The sequence below is a fragment of the Manis javanica genome, chromosome 13 (assembly GCF_040802235.1).
Source record: "Manis javanica isolate MJ-LG chromosome 13, MJ_LKY, whole genome shotgun sequence".
Taxonomy (NCBI): Eukaryota; Metazoa; Chordata; class Mammalia; order Pholidota; family Manidae; genus Manis; species Manis javanica.
Window position 1 is genome coordinate 43,707,740 of NC_133168.1, and position 14,221 is coordinate 43,721,960.

The 14,221-nt window shown below is 36.6% G+C and overlaps 1 protein-coding gene and 1 long non-coding RNA gene across 17 annotated transcripts in view; one reads left to right on the forward strand and one right to left on the reverse strand.

The window, feature by feature from the left end:
- TRDN (triadin) overlaps positions 1-14,221 on the reverse strand; it is a 486,197-nt gene that overhangs the window by 211,061 nt on the left and 260,915 nt on the right. For all 16 annotated transcript variants that reach the window (XM_073219550.1, XM_073219549.1, XM_073219542.1 and 13 more), the window contains one exon: positions 10,864-10,941. In XM_073219550.1, the coding sequence (XP_073075651.1) occupies positions 10,864-10,941 (78 nt within the window). The remainder of the gene's footprint in view (positions 1-10,863; positions 10,942-14,221) is intronic.
- Positions 1-14,221, forward strand: part of LOC118967503 (uncharacterized) — a 38,613-nt gene that overhangs the window by 2,816 nt on the left and 21,576 nt on the right. The window lies entirely within an intron of this gene.

The window sequence follows — 14,221 nt, forward strand, 5'->3', positions numbered from 1 at the left end:
TTCCGCCCTTCTTTGTCTTTCTGGTGTAGAAACTATCCAAATTTTACATGTCCGATGGATGCTTTTCTTCTAACCCTCTTTGGCCAGGATTGAAGTATTCTTGGTCCCAGTCAAGTAAATAAAGGCAAGTTTCTTTCTTAACAATGCATTCCAACATACCTCGTCACTATCGCCTTCTTTCTTTAAAGTGGTGGGGGTTGGCCTGAAACCCGACTCACTAGGGCCATCATGGAAAATTTCACACAAGCAGATAAGTTAATCACACTGGTGATTGTCAGAGTTCTCTACTGTCATCTACAGAGGGCCAAGAGGGCAGACAGAAAGCATGCGTGCTAGCATTGGTGACCCTGGTTGAATTCTGTCTCTGGTCCTTCCAGGTTAGGTGACATTGGGCAATGTGCTGTGACACACTGAATTACATTTTCCTGATTTGGAAAATGGGACTAATAAAATCTACTTTGTTGGTTTGTTGTGAGGTATAGAGACACTGAGTTAAAGTGCCTGGACCAGAGTGGATATTCAAAACATAATGACAACAGTAACTAGATATTACTATATTTTGAAACAATAAAAATCTGGCCACATGCAATCTTTAGTAATTCTTCTAGATATGACACTTACTGATCTATATGAGTAAATGCAGGTTAATTCCTAGTTCTCTGAGGGATGCTGTCTGGAATATAGTACATAAGCAGGAGTTAACATGTTATGAAAGGGACATTGTGCTGGAATGAAGGAGAAAGGGATCCATTCCCTCATTTTGCTATAATTAGTAACCACTGCTTTACGCAACTGTGAATAAATTTTGTCTTCAGCCTTAAAAGCAGGGAAATAAGTAGAGTGTATTTAAGGTCCTCTTCATTCAGTTACTCCTTCATTTTCTAAATGAAGTATGCATCTTCTTGAATTTGATTCTGAATTTTGCTGGCACAGGTAACTTAAAAAGCTTTAGAGTTGCAAATAGATGCTTTATGTTCTCTGGCTTTGTTCTGGCTTAAAATATTTTAAAGCTAGAGAAAAGTTCACTTTTGAGGCTGAAATAAACACATACACACATATACATAATATATATACACATATATTCATGCATATATGAATATATATGTACATATAATGTCACGTGGTAATAAGGGTAACAAAAAAAAATAAAGTTGGTTTAGAGGATTAGACCATATGGGCATAGGAAGTAGTGTTGCTTTTTTTTAAGGTGGAACAAGGGTAAATCTTTCTGAATGGGTAACATTTTAAAAGATTATTTAAAAAAGGTGACAGAGCTTTGGGCCTTTGTGGAGAATTTTCTGGCAAAGAAAAGTACCCATCAAGACCTTGAAACAGGATAATGGTAGATACATTCAAAGAAGAGCCTGCAGACCAGTGTGGGTGGAGCAGAGGATACAGAAGCAGATTGGTTAGAGACATGGCCAGAGACTAGCAGGGGCCAACCACATGGAATCTGTTGCTCATGGAATGAGTTTTCCAATTTACTGTGAGTAACACAGGAGGCCAACGAAAGGTTTCAAAGAGAGCGATTATACAGTGATGAGCTATGTTTCAAGAGGAACTTCGGCATTGCTTAGTGGTGTCCAGTATCTCAGTGGATTCTGTGATTATATTGTAAGAAAGAAGAATGAAGAAGTAAAAGAATTTATTACAAATATTATTTTCCTTTTTTTTCTCCCCACAATTTCTTCTGAATTTTATTTGGGACTCTTGAAGGAATGCAACATGCTAGGCCTGTGGTGGGAGTACCTCACTTTACATTGCAATTAGGTTGCTATGACAGCAAAACTCTCTAAATTAAGGACTTCACTTGACTTATCTGGTATAACTAAGCTGGTCTTTCAGGATCTGAATCCATTGTCTTTGCCTTGACTTTTCTTTTAGTGATAACTGAATTCTTCTTGGGGGCCAGCTCTTCTCATTATCAGCTAATAACCATAAACAATTCACAACCAGCAATTCTTTAGCACCTTTCCCTGACTACCCAGGAACTTGTAAAGTGTACAATTTATTTACTTAATTAACAAATGCTTATTTAGCCTTATGTCAAACCCCTTGCTGGGGTCTAGAGTTTTAAAAGATTCCCACCAGGAACTCCAGGTATGGGAATAAGAAGTAAGAAAGTTAATAATTGCAAGAAGGGCTATAGGGTCATTAAAGGTGAAGTCTAAGGGAACATCAGAGAGGCCCAAACCCAACAGGGCCAAGTGAAAGTGGAAAAGCTACTCCTGGGAGAAGTAACCACTGATGGCACCTGGAACGGCTATGGGACCTGGTTGTGGACTGAGCACGGCAGGTGTTGCTATCAATGTCAGCTGAAGGAGCGGATGTGCAGATGTGCTCACATGCTACAGATACAGCCTGAGAACTCTTAGTGATAGAGGGCTGATCATGAAGTAAATGTCCTAAGGGACTCCAGATCTTCTCAGTGTAAACCCAGACTTTTTCAGGATGCCATGCTATAGTTCTTTAAGCCTTCAGAAGACTGTGGAGAAGGGCTCTCAGTAATTTTTTTATATGGTCAGAGCAAGTCAAAAATATGTATTTAGCCTTAGTTGGAACCGCACTTATTTCAAGATGATAGGAAATTATACGGACAGACTAAACACATGACCTTTACAGGTATTTGCATATACACTTGGTCCTCAGGTAAAAATCTATACATGCTGTAACCTGTGAGAAAATGGGTTATGTATACGTAGATGAAGGCTGCTACATTTATTCTTTTTCGCTTTTCTGTATAGAAGTGAAACAGCATAAGAAACTTCTGAATGTGTATGTGTGTGTGTGAGAGAGAAAGAGTTTGAGAAAGCCCACTGAGGTTTTCGTTTTCCCTGTCAGTGTTTTTGCATTTCAGAAAATAAAGGCTAAATTTAAGTTTGTTAACTTTTACTCAAGCAAGAAACTCCGCAGCCACATACACTCATCTCTGGATAGCTTCATACAGGAAAATGCATTTTCTATTTTGTTTCTCTTAGTTTTTTTCCTGCTGCTGCCAAGCACCTTTGACTAAGGTGGTCCTGGGGTGCTTTCCCACAACTCTGCAAAAACCTTTATAAATGCTACATTCAAAACACTCTAAACCACCCACCTCAGTGTGACACTATCTCCCTGATACACTTAGCGAGCCAAAACTGAACTCATTATCATCTCCCCAAACCTGTTCGTTTCTTAATGCCATTTATTTACTGAGATCAGATGAGGCTTTAGCAATTAGGCTCAGCCCTATTAATTGCTAGTCTAAGATAATGGAAATAGACTGAATTTGAATATGAGATGACTGGCTTCCTATTCCAATTATACCATTATTAGTGATGAGTTATCTTAGGCAATTTACTTGATTTCTCTGAACTTCTCTGTAAAATGATGTGAAATCATATTCACTGCTTGAAGTTGTTTTGAGGGTTAAATGGGATTAGGCATATAGCAAAATATTCCCCATTAGCAGTAGCCTTCAATATTTGTCTTATCTCCAAACCCAAAACTCTAACCTATAACCATGCACCCCTTCTATAACTGACACAATGAACTAGAAGGAAAATATAATCATGCTACCCTTTGCTCAATTGCCTTAGCAGGCTCATATCATGTATGAGGGGGTGTAAAATCTTTAACAGAGTGTGGAAAACCCTTCAGGACATGATCCCAGTCCTGGATTAATACATTTCATTGAGTTTCGTGTATACTGACTAATGTTATTAATGTAATTACCTTATTATTTCTGTAACTGCCAAAAAAACTATTATAAAAATTAATAGTTAACTATATATGTAACAGAAATTTCTTGATAGAAAAATGATAATGATAATAACAGCAACCAATGGTTGAATACCCAACTGCTCTAGAAAATGTAGTTTATTGCTATATACATTACATTATTCAATTATCTTAGCAACATTCTAAGTTAAATGAGTGGTCAAGTAGTTTGGCTTACCTATTTTACTAAAATTCATAACTAACAGTCAATCCTATTAAAAATCACCAAAAGATATGAGTTTATTTCACCCTCAGACAAAGAAAAATGTTATGTTGGCCTAAAGTTCAATAAAATTTATTGTATCATAGAGTTAATGGAATAAGAACTGGGGCCAAATTTCTATTTTATTATTTTATGCTCTTCTCAGGATATTTCTCACTGAATAGCTAAGGCGATAAAGTTCTCAGTTTAATAGGATTGTAAATAAAACATTACTAGTTCTTGTAGAACATTGCCCTTGGATGCATCTTACGGTAAGAAATTATCTTACAAGTTTCTTACAATGCTCCTCTCTCTATACAAATCCTACCAACTTACTCTTTATGTCCCAATGCAGTCTTGTGATTTCATTGCATAGCCTTGCTTCACTCATATCTCTTCTTCCCCCTAACTTTTACAGCCCTTATAGTCCGTACAACTCACTTTTGTACTTCAGTACATAATGTTTCATAGTATCATCCATTGCATAGAGGAATGCCTGGTTGCCCCAACAAGTTTGACATCTCTATCTGGACTACAACCATTCCTTATACAATCATTTAAACACTATGTAAAGCCATGAAGTCTTCATTCAGCTATTAAGACAGTTTATTACCAACCTATCAGCCTGGATAAAAAAGAAAGAAGCTTGAAATCTCTGGGAGAGCAGAGGGAGACTTAAGAGACCATTTATCAAGCCCCACAGTTTACCGGCGAAAAAATGAAGGCTCTAAGAAGTTAATCAATTTGATAAAGATCATACAACTGATCAGCATTGTTTCAAAGCTGAGATAGGAAGCCAGGTCCTCAGCCTTCTCTCTAGAGTTCTCTTGCCCACATATGGATATTATTTATAATTGCAATACTTAGGTAGGACAAATTATATATTTATTTAAGAAGATGATAGTGCATAATGTATTTTTTCACCTTACTATAATTGGCTTCATTCATGCAAGTTGTATTTCATAATGGAATATTAAAAGTATTTAAATATGATATATACTTAATAATATACTTAACCTCTTCCTTCCACGTATTTGCCACAGTAGACAAGCTGTGGCAATTTTACATTAAATGTCCAGTAATTACATGTGGGTGGAAGCCTACAATTCTTCAGAGACCAGTGGCAACAAAAGCGTGGTGTATGGGAGACTGTCTTGTATTAAGTAGAAGGAAAGAAAAAAAATCTTCTGGGATTATTGTTATAAAAATAATGAGGTCATATCTGGTAATTGTGCTTATGCAAAGATTTTATGAAGTAGCTTATTTTGGTGATGGGGTGGGAATGTAAACTGTTGCCCCAAGATGTCCTGTTTAATCACTGAGGACTCTGAGAGCAGTAAGGGACCAATCTCTCCTGAGAAGAGCAGGCCTGGCAAGGTTGGTGAGAAAATGGCTCTCACGCAGAAGGTTAAAATCACCTGTAATGTTAATAAAGTGTTAATAAGGTGTCATTTTATGATGGGGAGGGGAACTCACATAGATCTGCTCCATTTGTGAAAAAAATAGAGAACTACAAAGGGCTCTTTGAACTTGTAGACCTTCCAGCCCCAATGAGAGTTCCCAATAGACATGGGAATTAATTCTGTCACAGAATTCAATACTCTGTTGAAAGATTGTGAAAATTAATATTATATTTAATTTAGGTCCATATTTAAGTCAGTTCTTTTTAAGTTATCTCTATAATTAAATGCAAATTGACAACAATGGCTAAAATGGTTACATGAAGTGCTTATTATACAAAATCTCTTTAATGCTCCTGTAGCCAATTTTCCTTGGCCAAACATATTCTAAAATATATAGTGGGCATCAAAGGATACAACTGATTTAATAAAAATTAGTCTTTATATACAAATATTCAAAGAATTAAAACTTCATTACGGCGTACAAAGCGTGTGGTGTGGGGACAGGAGTGAAATAAAATATAAAACTTCAAGGTGCTAGCTAAGTGGTGTGAGATAAGAGGTGACCAGGATTTCACAGGATGAAGTGAGTGCTGTAAGAAACTTTGTATTTAAGTGCTATGAAAGGAGGCTTTAAGGGCTTCACAGATGTGTAGAGCCCTTTCACTCACAACAGGGTCCATGATTTTTTTAGATCTAGTGATAAAATCCTAAATTGTTTCCAAAGTACTGTAAGCAAATTTAATAATCTAGTCTATATATAAGCTGTACACCTTTTAAACATTAAAGTGCAAAATATATTTAAGCTCCTACATTTTGACCTGTTATAACTGCATTCCTCAAATTGAGTATCATCTTTACTGCCACATGTAAGTTCTTTTCTACATAATGCCATTTTCTTGCAACTTGGTCCTTAGGAAGTTCCAGACTAAAATAGTACATCAAGGATTGTGCATAATCAGCCTAACTAAAAACAGCTTGATTAATACTAAATATGTCCTGGTTCCTAATCAATTATGTTAATGAAGTCACAGGCAGAGCATCTGCAGGCCCTGATAAAGCCATGATCTCAGCACCGCCTGAGAAGGTGGGCTCCTGGGGAAGCTGCTGAGTGCCAGCATCCTCAGGGCAAAGACTCTGCCTCTCTGGGAATTCAAAGTAGACACTAACAACAGTCTTGTAATCCCACAAGACTGTGATGTTACTCACTCAAACACAGTACTGGATTCCAGGATGAAATGTCAAATTAAATTGCTCCTTAAATATAGCAACAGAACTCAAAGAAGCCAAGTTTCCCTCCCACTTTACAGAAGACACATCCTTTTCCAGGTGATAGGCTGATAGGCAAAACATTTGCTACTTGGCTTTTTATGAACCTCTTCTAGGAGATAAACTGGAGTCAAACACATTAAAATTTGCCTAAAACTGGGGAATTGGAGTTCTTTATATTCATCTTGCAATAACAGAATTAGAATCTGATGAATCCTAAGGAGATACAATTATTTATAGGCGATCTCTTGTCCTGTGAACCATGAGACAGTCACTTGTCAGCTTTGTGTCAAATTATGTCCAGCCCCACAAACTGTTATAGTCCAATTGCCAAAAGAAACCAAACTCTGATCTCTCTCTCTCTGGACTGGTGTCTAAATTTTTTTCTGAATAATTCGCTTACTAGCTAGGTAAATGATATACAATAGTTGCCAGTGATAAGATTACTTGAAGTTTTTGTTGTTTTAGTACCTTCTGTATTCACTGAGTTATATTTGAGTCTAGTCAAGAAAATTCTTAAAACATTTAGCTCCTATCAATTATAAGATTATACAGATGATGCAAATTGGGATTTTATGTGATTAGAAAACCATATATAATAGAAATGAAAAGGAAAAATCATTGATTACTGAAAAAGATCTATTTAAACAACTCTAATTATATGAGTTAAACATTCAGGCTGCTTTATCAATATATTAACTAAACTTAGAGGTTACCAAGCACTGTGGATAGAATTGTGTCCCCTCCAATCCATTGGAGATTTAGCCTTGGGAGGTGTTAAGCTTAAATAAGGTCGTAAGGGTGGAGGCCTGATCCCACTGCACTGGTTCCTCCATAAGAAGAGGAAGAGCCACCAGCGCTCTCTCTCTACCACTAGAGGACCCAGCGAGAAGGTGGCCGCAAGCCAGCAATGGGCTGTCTCCAGAACCCGACCACGCTGGCACTCACTGAGACTTCCAACCCCAGAACTTCCAGAATATAAACTTCTGTTGTTTAAACTGCCCAATCTGTGGTATTCTGTCATGACAGCCCTCACAGACTAAGATGCCAAGAATGATAAGGGCTTTTAAAAATTATTGTATCAAGAGGAATTTGTCTTTATATAATTGTCATAACACAGAAATGACATCTGGAGCCAAGTGGGTGGATGGATGAAGTGGGAGTGTGGAAGCTGACGGAGACAGTGGGAAGCTTTCCTTATCTAAAATGATTACACTTAAAAATCAGTAAATAAAAGACCTGTGTGGGTGAAATAAAATGAAATGGATGGCAGACAAAAGTTTCAAGCAACTGACTAGCTCTGGATTGTTCTCTAAATATTCAGGAAGCATTATTGATTTGGAGTCTTGGAGGAGATTTTACATTAAATCATGGTGTCTAATGACCAAACAAATTCTTTTTTATTCAGATTGGAACTGATACAATCCTGACTTGCAGATTATATGGGATTTTTATTTAAAATGTATAAATTGCTATTTCATTCAATTTGTATAGCTGGCTAGATGCAAATATTTTACATACTATACAATAGGCTATTACAGTTTACAAGTATAATGTAACCTTTCCCCTTATTTTCAGTAACCATTCCTCTTATTCTCTTGTGAGTCTTTCTAGCATGCTTAGTACGTGGCCAGAAACCTATCATTTTATCTCAGACTACTAGCAGTAAGAATTTCTCCCTGAGTAGCATTACAGTCATTCTGAAGGACTTTTGGCCCATTACATTCAGGTAAATAACACTCAATTAAAAGCATTTAAAGAAATACTCAGTTGCTCTCCACCTCCTTCCTAAATCATCTTAGGGATACATGATTCCTGCCCCAGTCTGAACCCATCACCTCCCTGCTCCTCCTCACCAGGCCTATTTTATTTCAATGTTTCTCATCACAGTTAATGACACCAATGTCCACCTGGATATTTAATTCAGAAAACCTGGAGTCATCTACTTTCTTGTTCTATCTCAGCACCTATTAATCAGATAGTTAACCAATTGATTCTCTTTCCAGATATTTTTCTGATCCATCTCCTTTTTCCCACTGTTTAGTTCAGGCTTTACAACTCGTTTGGACTCCCACGTGCCTGTGACCAACCCCAAAACACCGGTCCACCCCATCAGGATGACAGAGAAGTTAATCTTCCTAAATGAGCATATGTAACCCATTCATGGAAAATTCTCTATTTTCTATAGAAAAAATAAAAATCTCTTAACTGAGGAGGAAATATTTGTGCTTATATATGCACAAAATTTCTCTGGAAAGTTATACAAGGAATTAACTTCAGTTGAATAGTTTGTGGAGAGAACCAGGAGGGAGACTTTTTGCCCTACACCATTCCTGTAACTTTTAAACTTTGACCCATGTACATATGTCAAAAATTGTTAAAGAAAATAAAAATTTTTTAGCTGTTTAAGGTAACATGATGCTAGAGATTTGCAAAACAAACAAAAGCATAATCAGAAAATAGAAGGAAGAGAAGGGTTAGATACTTAAGGAGAGAGAACGTTGATAAATGTAACTGCAGGCTGACTATATTTTGGGTTTATTTTACTATTCAGTGTTTCATAACAGAATTTTGAAGACAAAATAAATCCCAAGCTTAGCCAACAAGTACTTTATGCTTTGCCCTCTGCATGCCTGTCGATCAGCTCTCCCAAACCTTCTCCATGCCTCCTTCCTTTTCTCCATGCTGAACTATACTTCTCTGGCCCAGACCCCTGTCTTCTCTTCTCCATACCTTTGCATATGCCAGTCCTTTTATTGGTAATGCTCTTGTTCTCCCTGCCTGTTTAATGGACACTGATTATTGGGACTTAAGCTCCACAGTCACACCTGTAAAGAAGTTTTTCCTGTTGTCTTCCTCACCTCTTCTGGGGCTATGCCTTCCCTTCTGTTTTCACAGTACTGTGTACTGACTGATTTGGGGTCTTATCACATTGCAGTAATCAGCTCACAAACCTAAGAATACAGGTCCCTCATGGAAGCTTTGTGGTTTCAGGGGATCTTTTAGGCCCTCTTCTGGCTACACCTTGCCCCAGGTCTAGGAGGCTGTAGGGCCCACAAGGGGAATCTTTTCTCTCTTACATTACAGATCCCAGAACCCTGACTTTGTTTTCCTCACACTCAGTCCTGTCTGCTGCCAACAGCTGATTGAGCCTTTCCTTGAATGAATTCTCACACATGTGGTCACCCTTAGACTCAAGGGGTGGCTAATACTAACAGGTAGCTTTTAGACTGAGGAGAATTTGGACAGGCATGCTGGTGCCCATGAGTGTCCACAGAGGGTCTCTTTCAGTGTAGGACATAGCTAGGGGTGGACTGTAGTAATGATCTGGAGCAAGCATCCATTTATACTCTTGCAAAAAATTATAGTGTGCTTGGCTTTAATTACTTGTGTTTTATATCTGGCTCCTCTTTAATTACTCTTAAGTTTGTACCTGTAAATTGAATCTTGGTAGAACAGGAACTATTTTCTTTAGTCTCTGAATCCCAGTACTTCAGACAATACCTACCATGATCCCATGGTTGGGGTTTAATAACTAATAGTTGAATGAATGATTCAATGAATGAATGAAGACATGAAAAAATTATTTTGAACTTCAAGCAAAATTATGGTGACAGTTCTGTCCTCTAATTTTGTTGATCTCAAAACATCATATTTTGAAGAACGAATTGTTATTAGTTTTAAATAACTCCTAATTTTATAAAGCACTTATGAGTTGGTGCATAAACACACACACACCATTTCATCTTCACTATAACTCTATGAGATTAGTACTGTTTTTGTCTCATCTTAGAGATAACAAAACTTGTAACAGAGAATTTAAGTAAATGTACACTGCTGGAAACAGGTAGAACTTAGGTTCAAACCCAGAAATTTGGGCACCAGAATTTTAAGATAGTAAATTGGTCAAGTTGTGGTAAAAACTGCAAGAATTGCAAGGCATTTTCTGCCCAATTTGTCCCTATACTTTCTAGCTTGATTTCCAGGGTATTAACCTGGTCATTCTTCTGGAAGTTGAGAGTCACCTATATAGAATCGTAAGAGGAAATTTCTAGTTTCTAAAAAGGAGCAAATTATAATTTCAGGAAAGGTAAACTGTAGCTTAAACATAAAAACATCTATTTGAAAGAAAAATATGATATTTTTGTGGCTGCTATTACTAGTTTATTTTGTTTCTCTACATTCTAATTTGTCTCCAGTAGAGAGGATCTTTAGAAAATTAAGTAAAATACTTGCCTTCAAGAGTAGGTGATGCTGGAGAGGGTTTGGAAGCTTGTTCTGTTGGTAATGGAAGTGGTATGGCTGGACTTTGTCCTGTGCACAAAATGCAGGGAGAGGGACAGAAAAAACAGTATTAACAAATTAAAATCCATTATTAAAACACAACTAGCAGGATCTATCCAAAACATGCATAATTCATAATCTGAAATGTAAATTCACATTAATATGCAAAAATAAATTGTTATTAGGCAACATCTTTAAGTGGATACATACACAGATTGTTATCTTCAGGGCCATTTCTGACTATATTACTTTTCATAGATGTATATACAATGTTAAAGATATCTACTGGACTTCACTAATGGAAAATCTACATGCAGTCAAATAAGGCAATTTATTTTCAATATGCACTTTAAATTATGGAAACTACAATCACAGAAGCTGAAAGGAATCCTAATACATAGAAAAATCACCATTTTTTCATTTAAGTAAAAATTCTCAAGTGATATAATAAGGTTGAAATTCATAGGCTTTTGCTATTGAAAAGGGTACATCTTCTCCTGCCAAAATAAATGACCTGCAGTTAAGTAAATAATGGGCCAAAGGGAAAATATATTCAGTTTTTATAGAACCTTGAAAGGAACTCTCAAGTCTCTGGGCTTATTATGAACTGTATAAAAACCCACAATCGTTTCTGAGTGCTTCCTTGTCCCAAGTGATTTCTTTAATTAACCAAAACCATCCAGGCCATGAACTGTAAACATTAACTAACGCATGATCCCTTATGAAGTGCTTGCAAAATGTCTTATCATTAATTTTCATTCCATAAATTCCTGCTGTGTTTCTTTTAAATCCAGGAATCGACGTGGGCACGTGCACCTTCAAAAATCTCACTTGACAACTAGATATTATCAAATGTCAGCAGATTTGCCTGCTTACTGGAAGTTTTCCTTTTTTTATAATTCATCAAAATTAGTTTGCTTTGGTAACGTGTGGATTATCAAGTGGAGCAATCAGAGTTACATACACCCCACCTTCAGTGGTGGTGAGAAGGGACCCCTGTCAGGTCCTCATGTCAAGCTGAGGTTGGTCTCCATTCATTACAGGCTTTTCTTCTACCTGTTAGAACCGTCCGTTGATTACTGACCATGTTCAAGTATGCATAAAAGCAAAGCATATTGTTTCATAACATATAGGCCATATTCTTAGAAAAGCATCCATCCATATGATGATTATGTTTTTTTTCTCATGAGAGCAAAGATTTTATAGAAACATAACGTGAGGTGAAATTCTGTTTTTAGCAAACCAATAAAGGCTGGGTACATTAAAATCAAGTTTGATACATAATATTTTTTCTAGCGAACATTTATATAGTGGTTACTACATACCTAGAATGATCCCAAACAGTTTTGATGTAGTAAGTCACTTAATCTTCACAAGATCTTTAGGAGATAAGTATAATTTCATTTTGCAGTTTGAGAAAAGAGGCAAACAGGTTCAGGCTGTTCAGCTCCTAAGAAGTGGACTGAGTTTCCATGCAGCCTCCAGATGTGGGTGTTTAAAGCCTCTCTCAGCCTGAGCACAGACCAAGGGTCATCTTACATAACGGGGTCCAGGACTGCAGCTGAGAGGCGCAAAGGGTGAAGCTGCCACCCTGAGTCTCCACCTTCTTTGTAAGTCAAAGGAATACATACTTGCAAAGATCTATCCCCAAGTCTTGCCTAAGAGCTGTTCTTGAAAATAATATTTCTAAGGCAAAATGATACTTTGTAGCTTTTAAAATCTAGGAGTCGTCTAGATTTAAGAAGGAACCAATTAGATGACTAAAGCTTAAAATAGGCGACTATGAATATAAATCGATTGTTTCTAAATACTAAGGCTCTCAAAAATATCTTTGTGGAATGGGGCCTGTTCAATCTAAGTTGCTGTCTCCCTCTCATACTTACTTTCATGAACAGCAGTGATATGTAATCATGATCTTTAATAGTCTCTAAGCTTTTTAGGAATTTATTTCAAAATATATGAAATCATGTCCCCATGGAATTATTATACAAAAAATATTCTTAGATTTTCCTGGAAGAACTATAATGTTATTATTTTATTCAGAAAAGATTTTAGTGAGTACTTATTATGTACCAGCACTGAAGAACCATTAAATCCTAACATGCTTTCAAGAAGTTCCCAATATACTGGCTAAAACAGTCTTATACACAGATCATTACAACAGAGTGTGGTGATGGGAATTACATACACAGAGGGGATGTTGCAGAATGATTCCTGAAGGAGATTAATTGTAACCTTGAATTTGCTGGGTAAAAAAGGGGGGGGAGGAAGAGGAGAAGGAGGGATTCCAGACACAGAATATGTGGTGAAAAGGCTTTGGGTGCCAGACTGTGAAGAACTATTAAGACAAACTGCGTTTGCAACATAGGTGCTTCTGTTGCATAAGTGCAATATCCAGTTTTTGTCAGAGATTCTGTATGCCTGTAATCAACTACACTAAGCTCTCTAAAATGGCTATTTGGTTGTGAGGCAGTGGACACAGTGGGGAAGAGGGAACACAAGACAAAGACTAAGAAAAAGCCAGATGTCTTCCTACTTCCATAGCAACAATTCCCTGGCAGGGGAATTATTACTCAGGACAAGTTTTTGTTGTGCTAGGGGCACCAAGTCCCATCAGACTTGAGCATTAAACCTCACTTTAGTACTAACTTATAAAAAAGTCTTCTTTTATGTTGAAATAATGTCAGAGAACCTGTTGAAATCAGAGACCATTTTGCTATATGAATTAATATATATCTTATGTAATATGCAATACATTACACTCATATGATACTTTATTAATAATGGAATTTTATAATGAAAGCAATTTTGCTTAGTATGAAGATTAAATGCTTGGAATAAAATGGCTATATGTGAGAGTTTCAGCTCCATCACTTATAAACTGTGTGGATTTCAAAATGTCATGAAGTATCCACACCTCAGTTAGGGCCTTTATAAAATGAGGATATTTTCTAGGTAGTTATGAAAATTAAGTGATGAATACATAACACATAGTAGATATTCAAAATATTTTTTTTCCAATAATGTATTTACAATTTATATCCTATTAATTACACAAGAGGACTTGAAACAGATTTTTGAAGTAAAAAAACAAAGACACAGCAACAGATAAAATTAAATATGACAGAAATAGCAGAACTCATTTACAGGAAAGAGGATTATAATTTTACTAGGAATTTATGCCTTTAGAATTCCTGAGGTCTATTATTCTCCAAAGGAAGACTTACCTTGTTGAAATTTACATTGGAACTCTAAAGGTGCCCTTCATTTTACAAGCTATTATCTGAAAATCCCTCTGACATTCAAACAT